Source organism: Monodelphis domestica, chromosome 1 (assembly GCF_027887165.1).
Source record: "Monodelphis domestica isolate mMonDom1 chromosome 1, mMonDom1.pri, whole genome shotgun sequence".
Taxonomy (NCBI): Eukaryota; Metazoa; Chordata; class Mammalia; order Didelphimorphia; family Didelphidae; genus Monodelphis; species Monodelphis domestica.
In genome coordinates, this window is record NC_077227.1 from 468,245,496 (window position 1) to 468,264,718 (window position 19,223).

General features: G+C 39.3%; 1 protein-coding gene across 1 annotated transcript in view; it reads left to right on the forward strand.

Moving 5' to 3' along the window:
- Nucleotides 1–15,141: 15,141 nt before the first annotated feature.
- Nucleotides 15,142–19,223, forward strand: part of DBH (dopamine beta-hydroxylase) — a 43,879-nt gene continuing 39,797 nt past the window's right edge. The window contains exon 1 of the mRNA XM_007475249.2: nt 15,142–15,524. Within this exon, the coding sequence (XP_007475311.2) occupies nt 15,177–15,524 (348 nt within the window). The 5' untranslated portion in view covers nt 15,142–15,176. The remainder of the gene's footprint in view (nt 15,525–19,223) is intronic.

Here is a 19,223-nt window from a genome sequence, read left to right on the forward strand (position 1 = left end):
TTAGTTAGAACTTCCTTTACTACTTGAGACCTCCTCAGGGTGGAATATTCAGCAAGTTCTGTAGCTTTTTTCAACCTGGAGCCTCCCAGTAAGATCTGCCCCTTCTTCCACTGGTGAGTTCCTCCCAAAGGATCAATTTTGTGGAGGAACTTAGGCCAATCTTCATTCCACTCCTGACCCTGCTCTTGTGGTTCTTCCTTTGCCTTGCCTTGCACTCCCTTCTCTTCCTTTCTTTTCCTTTCCCTTACTAATGTTCTAACATCCGGGGTCCAGTGCATCTCTTGCCTTCTATGATTTTGACTGGTAGAGTTTTCTTCTTCTTCTTCCAATTCTAAGGACCAACATTCTGTTTCTGTGGACCATAACCCAGCAATTTCCTTCTTAATCAGCTCACACCAACACTGGACTGATGATGACTCAGCAGAGAAAGGCATAGCTAAAAGAAAATAATATAGCACAGTCTGGGTATTAAAGTTCTTTTCCTTTTTCCCTGACTGAAATTTTTTTCTTCCTACAGAATTTGTTGCCTCTTTTTATGAAACTGCTTAGGAGAGCAGAGACAGGGAACCATGCAGGAAGCAGAGAATATCAATTGGACACGGGTTGAAAGCATCCTAGATGGGTATTGGACCTTATATGGAGGCATCTCTCAGGAAGCCTGTTCTGCATATCAATGTGGCCTCCAGATGTTGTCCCCAAAGCCTGTCTAATCCATCTCCCTGTGGCATCTCCCTGTTCTTGGCTGAGGCATTGACTTTACTAAGAAATGACAGTGCAGTCTGGCTTGTGCCTCAGTTATGCAAAAATGAGATGCCTTCTCCAAGAGCTAAAAAGAAAGCAAAGACAGAAGCAGTGATGGTTGGGGGTTTTGCCCACCAGAAAATTGAACTGATGTGTATTTTACAACGAGAGTACAAAATACAAATAGAACTTATGGAATTCACACTTGGCGGAAGCCATCTATTGACTTCCAATAGATGGAAATCAAAGACTTCCATACTATGACTGGATGATTATAACTTACTCTCCAGTTCCCAGCTTCTGGTCTGAGATACAGTTCTGGGGTACAGTTTCTTCAGCTGAATGGCATTCAAAAACAATTCTCTTCTGAGAAAACACATTCCCTTTTTATTATATATAAGGCCATGCTTGGAGCTGATGGGGGGGGGAACCCTTTATTTTTTCCCCTGAATCATTAAAAAAATTACTACATTGTATGCTTTTGAGTCAGTCCCTTTCGTTCTCTAGGCCTCTGTTTTTATCCCTGTAAAATAAGGAAGCTAGACTGCAAAGTTATGAAGGTCCATTCTTGTGAAGCAGTCAGCGATGATAATATAAAAGAACGAAGGGGGAAGATCAACATGGTTCTGGGTGGTGGTGTGATAGACTACAGGTATTGGATGAAACATCTTTTTTTCAGACATGATCTACATAGCCAGCACGTAACACAGTGCCTGGCACACAGTGGGTACTTAATAAATGTTTGTTAATTGATATATTGATTTATTTTGTCTGATTACACTTATTTTTGTGAGGTAGCCTAGCTTAGTAGATAGGTCACTGTACTTGGAGTTAGGAAGACTTGGGTTCAACCCTCACCTCAAATACTTGCCCATTGACTCTGGTCATCCCTTAACTCAGTTTTCTCTTTTTTCAAATGAGGGAGTTGGACTCAATAGCCTCTAAGGTCGCTTTTAGCTCACTCTATGATTTTATGGATATGGTTTTAAGGGAGAGTTCTACTGGGTGGTGATTATTAGTGGAGAGTCTTTAGGAAGTGAAGATGAGGTTTTTTAAAAGCATCAATTAAACATTCAAAAAAGAAAACCAAAGGGGCAGATAAATCAAAACACATAATAAAAATAAACATTGGTCCCCCTCTCCTTTAAGAAAATGGCATCTATTTGACTTTGCACTGTACAATTTTGTTTCTAGTTTAATTTAAAAAAAAAAACTCTCCTCCTAATTATGTTTTGTTTAGCCTGAGCTCAAAATTAGCTCGTATTCCCTGAGTACATACAAACTGTCAGCAGGTGTTGGTGACAGGGGAGTAACAATTTCATCATCACTATCAGTCAGAGGCTGCAGTGCTAAGGGCTGTTGGACACACAGAATTAAATAGAATTGTATAAAACAGAACAATATGTGGAATATTGTCCTAAGCTGAGCATCTCCCTAATGAAGTAAGGTGTTGATTAGAGCAATCATGGATTAATATGATGGTGATCAGGAGGATGAGGAGATTGAAGACATTGTTATATGAGGACCAGTCAAAATACTGGGTTTGTTTAGCCTAATGAAGATTTGGGGTAAGGGAAAGGAAAACTAGGGTCACTTTTTCAAGGTATTTGGTGGGGCATATCTTCTAAGTGGCTCAGTGAATTGAAAGTCAGACTTAAAGATGGGAGGTCCTGGGTTCAAATCTATCCTCAGACACTTCCTAGCTGTGTCAATTAAGTCATTTAATTCTCATTGCCTAGTCGTTACTGCTTTTCTGCCTTGGAACCAATATAATTCTAAGATGGAATGTAAGGGTTTAAAAAATATCTTGGGGGGATGGCATGTGGAGGAAAGAAATAGACTTAGTTTGCTTAACCCAAAGGGACAGAACTGGGTAGGCAGAAGCTATTAGGGGCAGATTTTTGGCTGAATAAAAGGACAATTTTCCTTAAAATTAAGAGATGTCTAAAAATGGAATGGGCTGCTCTGAGGGAATTAATTATTTTCCATCACTAGATGTCCTTAGCAGAAGCAGGGTGATCTACCTGACATGTTTTAGAGGCAATTTCTGTTCAAGTAGGAGCTAGATGAGAAGAACTCTGAGGTTCTTTCTAACTCTACTATGGCTAGACCTTCCTCTTTGACATCTAGAGTTAGATCCTCTGCTAGCCTTCCTGACATTCCCTGAGTTAGAAGATGACGCTATACCTCATCATGATGTGGGAGGGATACAAGTTTTCCTGTGCTATGCCAGTGGAACCTAAGCTCTGGGAAGTCCTAACAAATTGGGTTGTCTGAGTACAAATGTGGACCCAGCAATAATTCTTGACTTAGGGCGACCTAAAAAGATATATAATTGACCAGAAGATTGGCCTTCAAATGACGGGTTTACATTTTTTATTTTTTAGCAATGGCAACCTATGAAATGGTCCAGTAAGTCACTGAGGGAGCATAGTTCATATCTATGGGAAAAGAACCCACATCAAAATCACTAAATATAAATCTATTAGAACTGGAAGAGATCTAAGAAACCATTTAGCTCAGCTTTCTTCTTCCCTTCTCCAACTCCGTCCCAATTTCAATTTTACAGATGAAAAAACTGAGACCTCAGAGAGTAAACAGGAGGCTAAGAATGAAAACTTTGACTTTTTTAAAAAGAAATATTGTAGAAACTTTGTCCCAAACTTGGCTGCTGTTTGTAAATAGGTCTGGATAAGAACTAGCCCCAAATGAGTTATCAAGTGAGTAAATATATGAAGATAAATGAGACTTCATCACATTTGGTACTTTAGGTAGGATACAGACTCAATTCAACAAGCATTTACTAAGTTTCTGCTCTGTCTAAGATATTACATTAGATGCTAGGAATCGAAGGACATTCATTCAGTAAGCATTTCTTAGGTGCCTACTGTGTGCAAGATGTTATTTTAGATGCCAGAGATACAAGGACAAAATGACATTCACTTAATATGCATCATCAATACCTTCTATATGTGATGCATTGTGCTAGAACTCTGGGAGATAGAAAACAAAAATCATCCACAACCCTAGACAGTTCTTGCCTTTATGGAACTTATATCTACTGGGAGTCGGTTTTATACAGATAAACATAAAATAATATTGAGAATGATGGGAGTAAAGGTGAATCTAGATAGAGAATGCTCTAGAAAAATCTGAGAAGGGAGAGAGAGATAGATGACTTTTGACTAGAGGGACTGCTTGAAGCGAACCAGGAGGAGAAGAGCTTTGTCAAAGGGAAGGCTTTTGCAAGGTAGAAATGAAAAAGGAACACATTTCAGGGATGAGGAATGGCGTGTATGAGTGCATGGAAGGAAGAGATAGCATGTTTGGTCCAGGAAACTGCTGTAATATCCTAACCCACAATACACCAGGGTTTAGCCCAGCATTTAGTTGCTCTCACCCTCGGGATGGTTTTGCAATAGTCCAATAAGTAAGTATTGTAGATATAGTCTGGGTTGTGCCCTCAGATGGTTATGGGAACTAAATTAAATATGTAAAAGAGATTGGAGTCAAAGAAGGGATTAAAAAAGAGAGAGGGAGACTAGAAAAATGAAAGGGCCCTGAGATAGCTTATTAAAATATTAAAATTGATTTTAAATGAGGTTTTCCCTCCCCCCAAAGTCTCTTGCTTAGTTGAATTTGAAAACAGTGTTTACTTTTAGATATTGCAGCTGCCAGACGGGCCTAGCTCTGCTGCCTTTGAAAGTAATATTCCCTGAAATATGGACTGAAATAGGAGAACTGGGCTTTGAGGCAGGAGAAGGGAAGCTGGGGGAATTGGGGGGCTGCTGGTTTTTCACGGCCGTGCTTAAACGTCACCAAAATGGATATGGCTTTGATCTGAAAAGATCAGGGGAGAGGTCGGTATCAAGAACACTCAGCTTGGTGAACATGGCACTTGGGCAGATATTGATGGGTGCTTTGGAAGGACCAGGGATCTGAATTGAAACCAGCAAGGTCAGTAACAGCTACTTCATACTCTTTTTTTTTTTTTAGAAGTTCAGACCTTGTTCCTTTAAAAATGTAGGTACCAAAATTCAGCAGGGGGTGGGGGTAAGGGGCAAGGAGTTAGGTAGCACAGTGGACAGAATGCCAGGCCTGGAGTCTAGAAGACCTGGATTCAAATCTAGCCTCAGACACTTCCTAGCTCTATGATCCTAGGCAAATCACTTAACCCTGTTTGCCTAGCCCTTGCCATTCTTGTGTCTTAGAACTGATACTAAGACAGAAAGTAAGGGTTAAAAAAAATACAGAAAGGAAATCTCATTAGATCACTCTTCTTACCTCCTCTATCTTTTGGGCCACTAGGGCCACTCCTCCTTTTCTCCATTATATACATTTTCGGAGCTGATGCAGTCTAATTTTTTTTTTTATACAGTCCAATTTTAAGTGCCATTCATTCTTGAGGGCATTCATTCAATAAACATTTATTAAGCATCTGGTTTCAAATCCGGGGCAAACTTTGTTCTATCCCTGGATGCTGGTGGCAAACAGGTCTGGATAAGAACTAATCTGAAACAAATTACCAAATAGGCAATATATATGAAGATAAATGAGAATTTATTACATTTGGTAAATTTCTCTAGGCCTTAGTTTCCTCATTTGTAAAGTGAGAATGTTAGATAGCATCTAAGATCCCTTTCAGCTTTAACTTTATGATCCTATGACCTTTTTGTGCATGGCACTGTCCTGGGCACCAAGTTCAATGAATTACCTTTCTTGCCCCGGTCCCACCTTGGGGGGAGGCTTCTCTTTACTAGTTTCTCTATAGAATAACTTGTAAATCAGCTGAATCATTCTCCTCATACTTCCAGCCTCCAGCTTCCAGGGAGAGAAGACTGTGATCTCTCACCCAGAAAGGAGCTTGGAGGAAGGAAAAGTAGGGCTGGAGGATTTGCTGGAACTGATTATGGACAGAGTGGGATGAGGGTCTTATTTATGCCTTCTCTCCTAGCTAAAATGTCAGACAAAAGACAGAAGGCTGCTGTTAGGCAATGTGCTTCTCTTGTTTTCTAGTTGGAGCGAAATGGGCAGACTCCAGGTCTGACTCGGTGTCTAGTGAGTGCTTGTGTGTTGTTGATACACAGCAAATATTATGATTATGGCTGTGCTTGTTAACCATGAGTAACCATGCTACCATTTTCTCTTTTGGGGGAGTAATTGAACAATATATGTCATTCCCAACAGTTTCAGGTAGCATTTCACATGCATTTTTTTTTAAAGAAAAGTGGAGAAAAAGAGATAAAACATTGAATAAAGAGCAGCAGTTTTCTCTTATTTATGGTATTATTTAGAATTTTCCCCCTTCACTTAATTCGTTTCGGTCCATTTGGCCTGCTGATACTTGGTGTTCCATCTCCTGCTCCTTGCTTTTGCACAAGTTGGTCCCCTATATCTCCCTACCACATCTGTATTATATTTCTTCCTCATCTCTTCCTTCTAGAACCCCTAACTTCCTTCAAAACCTTAGATCAGATCATGGGAGGCCCTTCCTTATCCCTTTGGCTATTAGTTCTGCCTTTCCCTCTTTCTTTAAAAAAAATCAAAGCATTAGATTGGGTACCAAGTCCCATGGGAGGTCTTTTCTTGTCCTGTTGGTTATTAGCACTCTCCCTCTTTATTTAAAAAAAATGTACAGATGTCTTTTATTTTACATCTAAAGTAATGTCAAGATTTATTCCTCTTTTCACTCTTGAAAAAATTTTGTATTTACTTGTCTTTGTATAGATTGTATTCTACCAGTGAAATGTAAGCTCACTGAGGTCACAAACCCTTTGTGTGTGTGTGTGTGTGTGTGTGTGTGTGTGTGTGTGTGTGTCTTTGTATTCCTAGCACTTAGCATATCTAGAACAGAGCAAATACTTATTACATTTTAATTAACTTGTATTAAATTAGTTTGAGTATAATGGAGCTGGCTTCATCCAGCCCAATGGTTAAAATTTCAGGGTGAACCTTTATGGTATAGAAATTGCAAATACTATAAATTAAGGCTTGATTTTTGTTTTGGTTTGTTTTGTTGATTGTCTAGGAAAGTCATGGAGAAAATGTTCATAAAAAAGTTTAGACTAAACTTAAAAGTGTGTTGTGTATATATGGGTTTTTTTTTCCTGGAGAGTTGGTTGTTAAATATTTGTCAGCACACTGCTGGCAAGACACAGATTAATCAATCAATCAACAAGCATTTATTAAACATTTGTTACGTGCCAGGCATTGTGCTAGGCACATGGAATATAAAGAAAGCAAAAACACAATAACAGTCCTTGCCAACCCTGGCCACCCTAGACATTAGTCACAAATATCTTAAGTTCTCCTTTCTTGGTCCATCATTAACTGTCTTGAATTAAATCCACATGACAAGGATCACTGGGCTACTTTGAGTGTTTTAATATAAAAAATTATTAAATTTATGTTTCTCCCAGATTGTACTGTATACTGATTTATAAAATGAGCCAAATTTGGCATTATTTTAGACCAATCTAGGAATGGATGCTGATTTTTATAGGACTTTCGATGGCTAGAATTCCCAGGCTCCATTGTGTGGCTGCAGGTGGCAATTTCTCTCTCCCTGCCCCGTCCCCCCAAATTGGCCAAGTTCACTTAAATGGGTGGCTATTGATCATAAATAGTCAGTTTAGAGGATGTGGACTGACTTAGTCCAGCCTCACTATTGAAGATATGACTTAAAAACCTGTGGCCTATGCATAGTAGGTTTGTAATGCCATTTACATGCTCTCAACAATCAACTATTTGTTGCTCACAATGTACTGAGGGGAAGGATGCCAAAATAAAGAAGGCACAATCTCTACTCTCAAAGAATGTGGAGTCTAATAGGGGTGAAAAGACAGGACCCAAATGGTTATGTAGATTTGAGCATGGAAAGCAAGGACAAGTATTTTTTTTTAAACACTTACATTCTGTCTTGGAATCAATACTGTGTATTGGTTCCAAGGCAGAAGAGTGATAAGTGATAAAGGCTGGGCAATGGGGGTTAAGTGACTTGCCCAAGGTCACACAGCTGGGAAGTGTCTGAAGCCATATTGGAACCTAGGACCTCTCATCTCTGGGCCTGGCTCTCAATCCACTGAGCCACTCAACTGCCCCCCCCCCCCAAGTATTTGGTTTTGAAGATAACAGATTAAGAAGGTAGTTCTGGGCTGTGGTCATTAACCCACTGTGAAGACAAATTTAATTTTAGGGGAAAGTTCAGTTGGGAAGACTGTCTCTGTCCTCACAAAGGATTCAATGACTCACTAACAGAAGGGAGAGAACTGCAAAATTAGATGTTGTCTAATTTTGAGACTAGTAATTTTGTCACAACATAAAGTAATTTCAAGAGGGGGAAGGAGAGTCTATCCAGAAATGACTTTTAATGTTTAAAAAGAAGACATTAATAAAAGCTATTTTTAAACAAGAGAGAGAATGGTAACAACTAGGGAGATCAGAGAAGGTCTCACATAGGAGATGGCATCCAAGCTTTTTTCTAAGAGAGCTAAGGGTCCGAGGAGGCAGCAGGGAAGAGGGAATGAATTTCAACTATGGGGGATTCCTATGTACAAAAGATGATACCTAACTTTTGTAGTTCTATCCCTTCCATCTCTTTCTCTCTTGGCTCAGTGCATAGAACACCAGGCCTAGAGTCAGGAAGACTCAGTTTCATGAGTTCGAAAATGGGACCTCAGATACTTTCTAGCTGTGTGATCCTGGGCATCTGTTGGCCTCAGTTTCCTCATCTGTAAAATGAGCTGGAGAAGGAAATGGCAAACAATTCCAATAACTCTGTCAAGAAAACCCTAAATGGAGTCATGAAGAGTTAGATATGACTGAAAATAACTGAACAACAGCATAGAATTCAGAATAAAAACAGAGACAAGTCATAGCTCTGGGATGGGAAGGGATCTTAGAGGCTATCTAGTTCAACCCCCTCATGTTACAACTGAAGAAACTGAGGTCTGGATAATTTAAGAGGTTTGTTCAAGGCTACCTAGGTAGTAAGTATCAGAGCTGATATTTGAACCCATGTTCTTTATCTGTGATCTTTTCACTGTATCCCAGAAGCTCTTCCACCTGTTCTTTTGCCTAAAATTGAGTAGGTCTTTGGGCTCTTGAAACCACTAAACTTCCCCAGGCCTCACCATCACACAGAAGATGCAATTGTTCTGTTTTCTTAGAAATAGACTTCAAGGCAAAACCAATTCCCCCAGCAATACTTGCTCAAAGTCAGTCCTTTCCCCTATGGGGCTTGTCAAGTCAAACCATAACGGTGCACCAGTCCGTGAAATTAACATTTTAAAAATACCCTTAAAGACAAACTCCACGAATCTAAACTAACTTGGCCCTTGGTAATCACTGATGTTTGATGTCATCTCAGGAGAGATGACAGGCATGCAGAAGGCATGCCAAAGATCAAGTCGTAGGTGGCCATGACTCAGCTTTCTCATACTCAGATTCTTACTGATGTTCTGGACTTCTTAGATAGTTTAACAAAATGCAAAGGAAATCAGTTATATTAAAACCAGTTATTAAAATGTCTATTTAAAAAACCAAGTCCAATGGACTCTACATTAAGAATCTCTATGAACTAAAGGATGAGGAGAGATCCAGTGAAAAATTGATTCATAAGTACTTATTGTGCTTAATTATCCTTCTTCACAAGTACACATTTCCCACCTCTGTACTTTTGTTTCGACTATTCCCTAGTCTAGAATGCTCTTCCACTTTTTGTATTGAATATTCCCCTGCCTAAAACCCTTACCTTCTGTCTTAGAATGAATACTGTATATTGGTTCCAAAGTAGAATAGCAGTCAGAGGTAGGCAATGGGGGTTATATGACTTGCCTAGGGTCACACAGGTAGGAAGTGTCTGAGGCCAGATTTGAACCTAGTAACTCCCATCTCTAGGCCTGGCTCTCTATCCACTGAACCACCTACCTGCCCCCTCTGTTGAATTTTTAATGCTTTGACCAATCATACTCCACTTCTCAAACACTTTTCCACCTATGTATAATCCTCTTTATTATTTCAACTCACATAACATTTTAGTCACATCACTCCCTAATGCACTTCCCTCTAATATTTTATTTTTCTGATTACATATAAAATAATTTTTAACATTCATTTTCTAAAATTTTGAATTCCAAATTCCCTCTCCCTCTCCCTCTTCCTCTCTTTGTCTCTCTGTCTGTCTCTCTCCCCCACTTTTCCTCCTCCCCCTTTCCCTTTACTTTCTTCTACTTGAGATAGTAAGCAATTTGATATAGGTTATATGTTTATAGTCACACAAAATAGATTTCCATATTAGTCATATTATGAAAGAAGACACACATTTGTCCTGGATCATTGTATAGCTGAGACTGGCTAAGTCATTCACAGATGATCATTTTCCAGTATTTCCATTGCTATTACAATGTTTTCTTGGTTCTCCCCACTTCATTTTGCATCGTAAGTCTTCCTGGTCATTTCTTCTAGCACAGAGTCTTAAGCACTTTAATTTGATATGTATTATATAGTTATCTCTGCCTTCTTTCCTTCCTGCGCTGTGAGCTCCATGATGGCAGGGACTGTGTCTTATCTACATTTTGTGTCTCCCTCCCACCCCAACCCTGCCCTAGCCTAGCATGGTATAGTCACTGATGTTTAAAGTCATCTTGTGCTTAATAAATAATCATTATAATGTTGGTATTTGTGGTCTTGTTCTCCTGATTGGTACAGAGGAGGAATAAATATAACACATTTATATACAATATAATTATTATATTCTCTTTCTATAATAGAATAGAAAAATATCTAATAGAGTATGTATAGAATATAGAAATATGTAATAGAATAAATATTAAAAAGTTATGGTGTCATGAAACTCGAGTCGGAAGTAACCCTTCATATTACTCAAGCTGGTCTCTATTTTGCAGGTGATCCCTGCCCTTCAGACGTCTATAATTGAAGTAAGAAGACAAGACTAATCTACTCAAAATGAAAAACAATGTATACTTAATAGATATGTGATCACATGAGTACAACACATCCAGGAGTAGCAAAAGACTCCAACCCAACAATGTTTTTAATTTTATGTGATAGACATTTATTAATTATAGCATTTGGAAAGTACTTTCAGGTTGGCAAAGTTCTTTCTTTATGAATTGATCATCACAACCTGGGGAGGTACATATTAGTGGTACTTCCATTTAACAGATGAGGAGAGTGAGGCTGAGAGAGGTTAAGTGACTTACTCAGGGCCATACAGCTAAGTGTTTATGGTACGCTTTGAACTCAGACTTAAAAAGTCAGCTAGCCCTCTACCACTGTTTCCCCCTAGTTGCTTTAGTGAATATTTGCTTTGTTAGTTACTTTGTCACTTTTATTCTCAGTGCTTGGTGATACAAAGACAAAAAGGAAAACAGTTTCTTTTCTCAAGGAACTTGCATTTGATTCTATATACCAATATATAAACTAGAGAGTTGATATAAAATATATAACAAGTCAATATAGTAATGGGGAAGGGGTAAAGGAATACTAACAACAGGAGGGATAAGGGAAAGTCACCTTTAAAAAATATTTGTTTAATCCTAAATTTAACAAGCATAAAAACAAACACCCCAAACCCAACTCCAATATTTCCATATAAAAAGTAGAACAGAAAAAGTAGTTTATCTGTGAGATCATGAGTCTCTGTTAGATATAACTTGTTTTTCCAAAAAGATTATGTAATAAATTCAACATATTACTCTCAAAGCAGTTGTACTAGTCTGCATTTCCTGTTAAACTTCCTCTGTTCTTTTGTAAGCATTAAAAACGGTTTCAGGGGAAGCTAGGTAGCTCAGTGGATTGAGAAGTAGGCCTAGAGATAGGAGGTCCTGGGTTCAAATTTAACTTAAGACACTTCCCAGCTGTGTGACCCTGGGCAAGTCATATAACCTCTCTCAGCCTCAGTCTCCTCATCTGTAAAGTGGAAATAACAATAATAACCTTCACTGCCTAGCCTTTACTGCTCTTTTGCCTCAGAACCAAAAATAATATTGGTTCTAAAACGGAAGATAAGGATTTTTAAAAATTGCTTCAATGATCCTTTTTTCTTTCTTTCCCCCTCTCTCCTCCAAAACAAACAAACAAAAAAAACCACTGGTTTTTTTTTATTTTATCAGATAAACACAGTAAAATTCCCAGTCTCATTCTGCATTGTGCAAGTCTGTAATCACCTCTTGGAGGTGGGTAGCAAGCTTCCTTCTCAGGCTGATGGATTCATGGCTGGCCACTGCCCTGAGCAAAGAAAGGCCTCTGGAAAGCTGATAGAATTAGTAAGGGGGGGGAAGGGAGAGAGTGAGCAAGAGGGGGGGGATGGAGGGAGGGAGAGAGGGAAGGAGGAGAGAGGGGGAGGGAAAGAGGGAAGGAAGAGAGGGGGTTATGCTATAGGATTAGAGAAGGAAGTGAGATTGATGAGGACTGGAGTGGTCAAGGAAGACTTCATGAAGGGGATAGGGTTTCTAAGGTAGATTCTGAATAGGTAGGGGGAACAAGTGAGATTTCAGGGGTAAGATGGGAATTAGTGCTGTGGGTTGGGGCAGCTTGATGGTTAAGTGGATAGAGCTAGATCTGGAGGCAGGAAGAACTGAGTTCAAGTTTGAATTCTTATTGGGAAAATCCTTTAAACCTGTTTGCTTCAGTTCCTCATCTATAAAATGAGTTGGAGAAAGAAATGGTGAATCACTCCAGTATCTTTGCCAAGAAAACCCCAAATGGGGTTGCAAAGAGTCAAATATAACTGAAATGACTGAGCAACAACTGTGTGTTGACCCAGGACAGTAAGATGGTCTGACTAGGAGGGAAACTGAATTGTGGGAGCTCCTGATGTCTAATATCAGCCACTCAGATATGACAGTTTGTAAGTTCACACACTTAGAGCTGGAAAAGACTCAGAGGCCAGCCTTACATCTTTTATTTGATCCTCAGTGTGTCCTTAGAGGTTAGTGCTACTATTTCCCCCATTTTAAAGATAGGGAAATAGATGGAAAAATGTTAATGACTTGCCCAATGTCACAAAGCTAGTGTTTAAGACAAGATTTAAACCCATGCCTTCCCTTTCCAAGTCTAGAACTACTTTGTCTACTATGTCATGCTACTTCCCATATAATCTAACCTCTCATTTTGCAGGCAAGGAAACTAAGGCCTAAAGAATTGATTTTCCCAAGATCCCACAAGTAGTAAGTGGCAAAGCTAAGAATTGAACTCCCATTCTTTGATTTCAGATTCAGTATATTTTCCTTTGTAGCATAACTGTCTTTTAATTGTCAAAACTCTTACTTTCTGTCTTAGAGACAGAAGAGCATCAAAGGCTGGGCAAATAGGGTTAAGTGACTTGCCCAGGGTCACACAGTTAGGAAGTATCCGAGAACAGATTTGAACCCAGGACCTTTTGACTCCAGGCCTGGTGCTCTATCCAGTGTCCCACCTAGTTGCCACCAGAATTATCTTACCACAGTGTGAATTTGTACTCTAAAGGTCAGAAGTCAGAAAGCCTTACCTCAGGGACCCAGGAATGAATAGGTCAAACCTTTCCTGGGCCTGGCTAATGGGGAAGCAAGTGGGAAACAGATTGTGAGGGCCTCAAGCTTTAGAAGCAATAGCATGCGGTAGTGAATACATAATAATTATAGTGCTTTAGTGCAGTGTGTCTACTTCTAGAGTATAATAGGGCTTGAAAGGAAATAGGAACGATTATAATCTGAAATCGTAGCAGCCAGTTCTGAATCAAAGAGCATATCCCTACCTGACCTTTTACTATGTCCTAAGATATGGAGAACTGAAGTTCAAGATCAAAGGAGGAAATGAAGAAGAAAGGGTTGGAGACCAAGAACATATATATATATATATATATATATATATATATATATATATATATATATATATATATATATATATATATATATATATATATAAACATACATACATACATATAATGGAGACAGAGGCGCAGAGATGGAGATATGTTCTGAATAAAGTTGTCTGGAGACTGTATCTTAATTTAAAATTATTTGTTAAGTAATAAAATATGGACCAGAGAAAGAGAAAGCACCAGCCACATGTGGCTAGCCATCTCTCCTTTTATTATTATTTTTTATTTTTTGAAAAATTTATTTAGTCAATTTAGAATATTTTTCCATGGTTACAAGAATCATGTTCTTTCCCTCCTCTCCCCCTCCCCCTCCTGTAGCCAATATGTAATTCCACTGGGTTTTACATGTGTCATTGATCAAGACCTAGTTCCATATTATTAATATTTGCACTAGGGTGATTGTTTAGAGTCTACATCCCCAATCCTATTCCCATTGACCCATGTGATCAAGCAGTTGTTTTTCTTCTGTGTGTCTACTCCCATAGTTCTTTCTCTGGCTGTGGATAGCATTCTTATAAGTCCCTCAGAATTGTCCTGGGTCATTGCATTGCTACTAATAGAGAGGTACATTACATTCGATTGTACCACAGTGTATCAGTCTCTGTGTACATTGTTCTCCTGGTTCTGCTCCTTTCACTCTGCATCAATTCCTGGAGGTCATTGCAGTTCACATGGAATTCCTCCAGTTCGTTATTCCTTTGAGCACAATAGTATTCCATCACCATCTCCCCTTTTGAGAACTGGGACCACATGTCTACTCACTCTGGATTCCCAGGAAAAAAAGCACCCACTTCCTGTCTGTATTCCAGTTTATGCTCTGACATCCCTTTCCCAATCCTCTTTGTTTGGAGTACTCTGATCTCACTCTAGACAAGAGGCGAGCCTTTGAGATACAAAAAGTTGGGTTAGGTGGGCAAGAGAAAGGGGTCTTTCGGATGCCAGGAGTCAAGAGACCTTCAGACTGGCCACATAGAGTTCATGTCCACTTTTCTCTGCTACACTATCTTAGGGGGCTTGTTTACAGATAAAAAGAACTTTGTTTCTACCCTTATTCAGCAAAGGGATGGGGAAGAAGTACATTGTAGCTTCAAACTTAAGATAAGACTATTTTTCCCTTTAAAATCCAAAGGTTGTCTTGGGGTGCCAAAAAAGGGTATAGGCTAGTGTTAAATTTTCACTGCCAGAGATAGATTATCCAAAATTAGGGTGCTTAGGCAAAAGTTATATATAACTTTTGCTTAAGTTCTTCCAAAGAAGCCCCAAAAGTATAAGTAAGCAGTTTCCTGGTCTAGCCATTCAAGGATATTTAAGAGAGAATGAAATCAATCCAGTCTAGTTTAATTCTCTCTGATGATGTCCATGCACCATTATAGTCAATTAAAGAGGGGTAGAGAATGAAAAGCATTTAGCCTGGGGCAAAGTATTGGGGGGGTCATCGTGATAATTAAATTTCCCAGCAGGCAAATGTAATTACAAGACTTGTCTCCTCCCTTCCCCTGTTAGGACTAAGGCATAAATGACCATTGAGAACCAGAGTTTGTGCACCAGAGTCATGCAAGCCACTGGCAGATACCACAAGAGAACGTGCTGTCCCAGCTTCAAACTCCGAGAGGTGGTATCCATGTATTGCACCATGGTGGCCATGTTCTTCATCATCCTCTTGATGGCTCTGAAAGGCACAGTTCCCCGAGAAAATCATTTCCCTTACAAGATCCCCCTGGACCCTGAGAGCATCTTGGAATTGTCCTGGAATATCAGCTATACAGAGGAGGTGATTTATTTCCAACTTCTGGTCAAGGAGCTAAAATACGGGGTGATTTTGGGGATGTCTGATCGGGGTGAGTTCTACAATGCTGATCTGGCCGTGCTCTGGAATGATGGCGACAATTCCTATTTTGGGGTAAGTCTTGTCATTCTATGCTTTTCCCCTTTTAGGTGTCTAGTGGCCCCTCTCTTCCTCCTTTTAGTCTCCGCTTCACTGTATATAGTTGTGTTGAAAGCAATAGAATGATTTACTCTCAGCCCTTCTTTTAGCTTCTCAAGTTAGCCTGGTGAGAAAGTTCTTCTCTTTGCTTTGAGGGTAGCTATTTTTACAGACATTGGCTCATCAGCAGAATGGTGATGGAGGAACAAATGAGAACACACACCTAATGATAACTTCCTGTTAATTCAGGGGCAACACATACACATACACATTGGATCTAAAAATGAGCTCAAATGGGTAGTATGGGAATTATGATTCCCAAAATGTAGATGAGGAAACTAAGACTTGAAGAGTCAAAGTGGCTTGTCCAGTGGTGGTCCAACAATTTCATGTGAGGATCAGCTGAAAGGGATGTTTAGCTTGAAAAATAGGGAATGTAGATAGGATAGAAAGATGGCCAAAACTATCTTCAAGAATGTGAATGGCTGCTGTGTACAAGGGATTCGTCTTGTCTGCTTGACCCCAAAGGGAAAGGTCAGATTTTATCTTGGTAGGAAAAAAAGCTGCCTAAATGTTAGAACTCCCCAAAAGCAATATGGGCTGCCTTGAAAGGTAATGGATTTCCCTTTGCTATAGTTCTTCAAATATAGGCTAACTGATCCCTTGCCAGGAATGCTATCATGAGAATCCTTTTGCCAAGTATGACTTGGACAGGAGAGCTCCTGAATTTCCTTTTGTGGCTGAAATTCTTTCAATACATACAACATCAAGCACCCCAAACACAACAAATTCAAACATACATATAGACACACCCAATGAACGATACACCCTAAACCCAACGCAGATCAACAATCTGTAGTCTCCCAGATGAGCACATGTATATCCAATATGTAACATGTCCCAACTCCAACACACCTAAATAAAAAAGGTCATATGTATCTAATCCATATGAATACACCCATACATAATATATCTCTATATCTGTAGAATCCACAATAACTCATAATTACCATAGTAGTTCTAATAGAATACATCTTTAATTAGGGCCAGGGAGACAATGTTCATAGGCAACCACACAAAGAAATACTCTGGGAGCACTGTCTCAGGAAAGACACAAATAATGGGAATTTTCACTACCCTGTAGAACTTGCAGACATATATGTGTATGTATGTATATATATGAGTCCTATATATATATATATATATATATATATATATATATATATATATATATATATAGGACTATAAGAAAGAAAGGACTATTGGACATAAAAGCTCCAGGAAAAGGATGTAGCCAGAGACTAGGGTGCCTGGCCTAGATACAACAGGAGAAAGAAACTAAGAAGACAAAAAGGATGCTAAAGATTTGATTATATCCCATAATCCTTTCTAGGATGATCAGGGGGGTACTTGAGGGTTTATTATTCAGTCTGGAACAAGGGTTAGTCAGGGGATTTCTTGAAGACAGGTAATCAGGGAACAAGGATCAATTTGGGGTTTCATAAAATAAGACTGTCTCTCTGAGTGTCTGTATGTATTTTACATATTAAAAATACAAACATACAGAGACAACCTTATTTTATGAAATATTCACACATATAGTCAGGTTTATGGTGCATTGTTCATTGTGTGTGTCTATATGTATCTTTGAATCCATTTGTGTTTGGGGTGCTTTATGTTGTATGTATTGAAAGAATTTCAGCCACAGGAGGAAATTCAGGGGTTCTTCTGTCCCATATATATTCAGACAGAGATAGACACAGACACACATACTTGGAGTCCAGAAAGACCTGAGTTCAAATCCTGGGCCAGCTACTAGTTGTATGATCCTGGGCAAGCCCTTTACCCTTTCTTAGCCTCAGTTTCCTCATCTGCAAAATGGAGATAATAATAGCACCTACCCACTGGTTTGTTGTAAGAATCAAATGACATAACAAATAAAAACATTTGTAAACCCCGAATAATGTATAAAAGCTAGTTTTTATTATACATGTATACAAAATAAAAAACACATTCCAAACTCGCCACAGGATATATACAGTGAATACTGTGCATTGAGGTATACAATGTGTGTGTCTCAAAGACAACTGGGGCCTAAAGATCATCCCTACTCTTGCCACTTCTGTTATCAACAACGGGCATGGGCAGAGTGAACCAGGTCCAACCCAGATCAGGAAGATTTGAAAGTTGTCCAAATGTGAGTTAAAGAACAGAGACCAATGAAGAAATTCCTCTCCAAGGGAGCCATCCCTTCACCAAGACCTATCAAAGTCCCAGGAAGCTTCCATAGGTCACCTGCCCCATTTAACTATTCTGTGGCTCCATCTAAATATTTCCAGCTACCTACCAGGCTAGTGAATATGCAAACATAGTGGCTTTTCGTGGCTTTAAAACCATCTCTTTCCATGAAAACAGATACCAGGGGAGCTTTAAAACAAACCAAAGACAACTTTCCTTAGGAGTGAGCCGAGGATAACTTTGTCAGTAGCCATTTTTCTAATGACTGTTTGGAAGAGAAGATTTCAAACCTTGGGTCAGAGCAGGACAGGGCAGGGTGGGGCAGCAGTAGAGAAAAGCCAAGTGGCTGGTGCAGGTGGATACTGATGCCACCCTACAACCACCACCATAAAAAAGGAAGAAGAAGAAGAAGCAGGGACCCTGACTGTCTCTCAGTCTGATGTTCTTTCAAATGACTCTGTAGGGATGTGACAAAATATGACAAGATTCTTGTTCCCTTCCTGGCAGCTTTCCCTCTGCTCATCTCTTTCCTCTACTGTTAAAGGAGCCAAATCCACTTAACCTTTCTGCATACTCCAAGATTAATTTGCACAACAATTTCCTATTAAAACAAATGTCAGACCTTTTATTTCCACCTTTAACAATAAATTCAGTAGAAGCATTCTAGATTTTTTTAAGCTAAAATCTCTAAAGGCTTTTGGGGGGGCTTTATTTAAAGTTAATCCTTTTGCAGATCAGCAACATGGCCTCCAGTGAAATTTTGCATACCACAAAAAAAGTTTTGTTTCCCTCTTTAAAAACAAGAAAATATGTTTTGGCTTTTGGATATGTGATTTAAAAGCAAAATTGAAAGGCTGGGCCTGTGTTATTCCTAGATGGGGTTGATTGCCTCCAAAAGTGAAGGGCTCTGGTTTCTGTCATGGGATCTTCATACTCCTCTTTCCCTGCACTCTGAGGCATTTTCCTACTCTGTGAAGGGGGAGGTAATAGCAACTGCCAACACAATGATGGGGGCCTTGGCTCATTATTTATGCTAGAACTAGGGATGCATAGAAAGTGGTCCCTGCTATTACTCTAAATGAATATTAGAAATCATTGGAAAAATAAAATCATGGTTGAGCACAGTAGTATCTTAACTTCAAGAATGAACAAAACAGGAATACTCTTAAAGAAAGCTCCCTGACTTTGGCCCTTATAATTCTGTTCCTATCACCAAGGCCAGATCTCATCAGGAACAGCCTCATATTTGCCTGCCACTTTATAGACAGTATCTATTTCCCTTCTTCTCTCAGACTACATACCCCAAATTCTAGCTTCTAGCTGAACTGCACCACCCTCATTTTCATACTCTTGCCCTCTCTCATCTCTTAGTCTTTGTTCACTTCATCCCCATCCAAGTTGACGTGCCTCCCTTCCTTCAAGGTCTAAACAACCAAG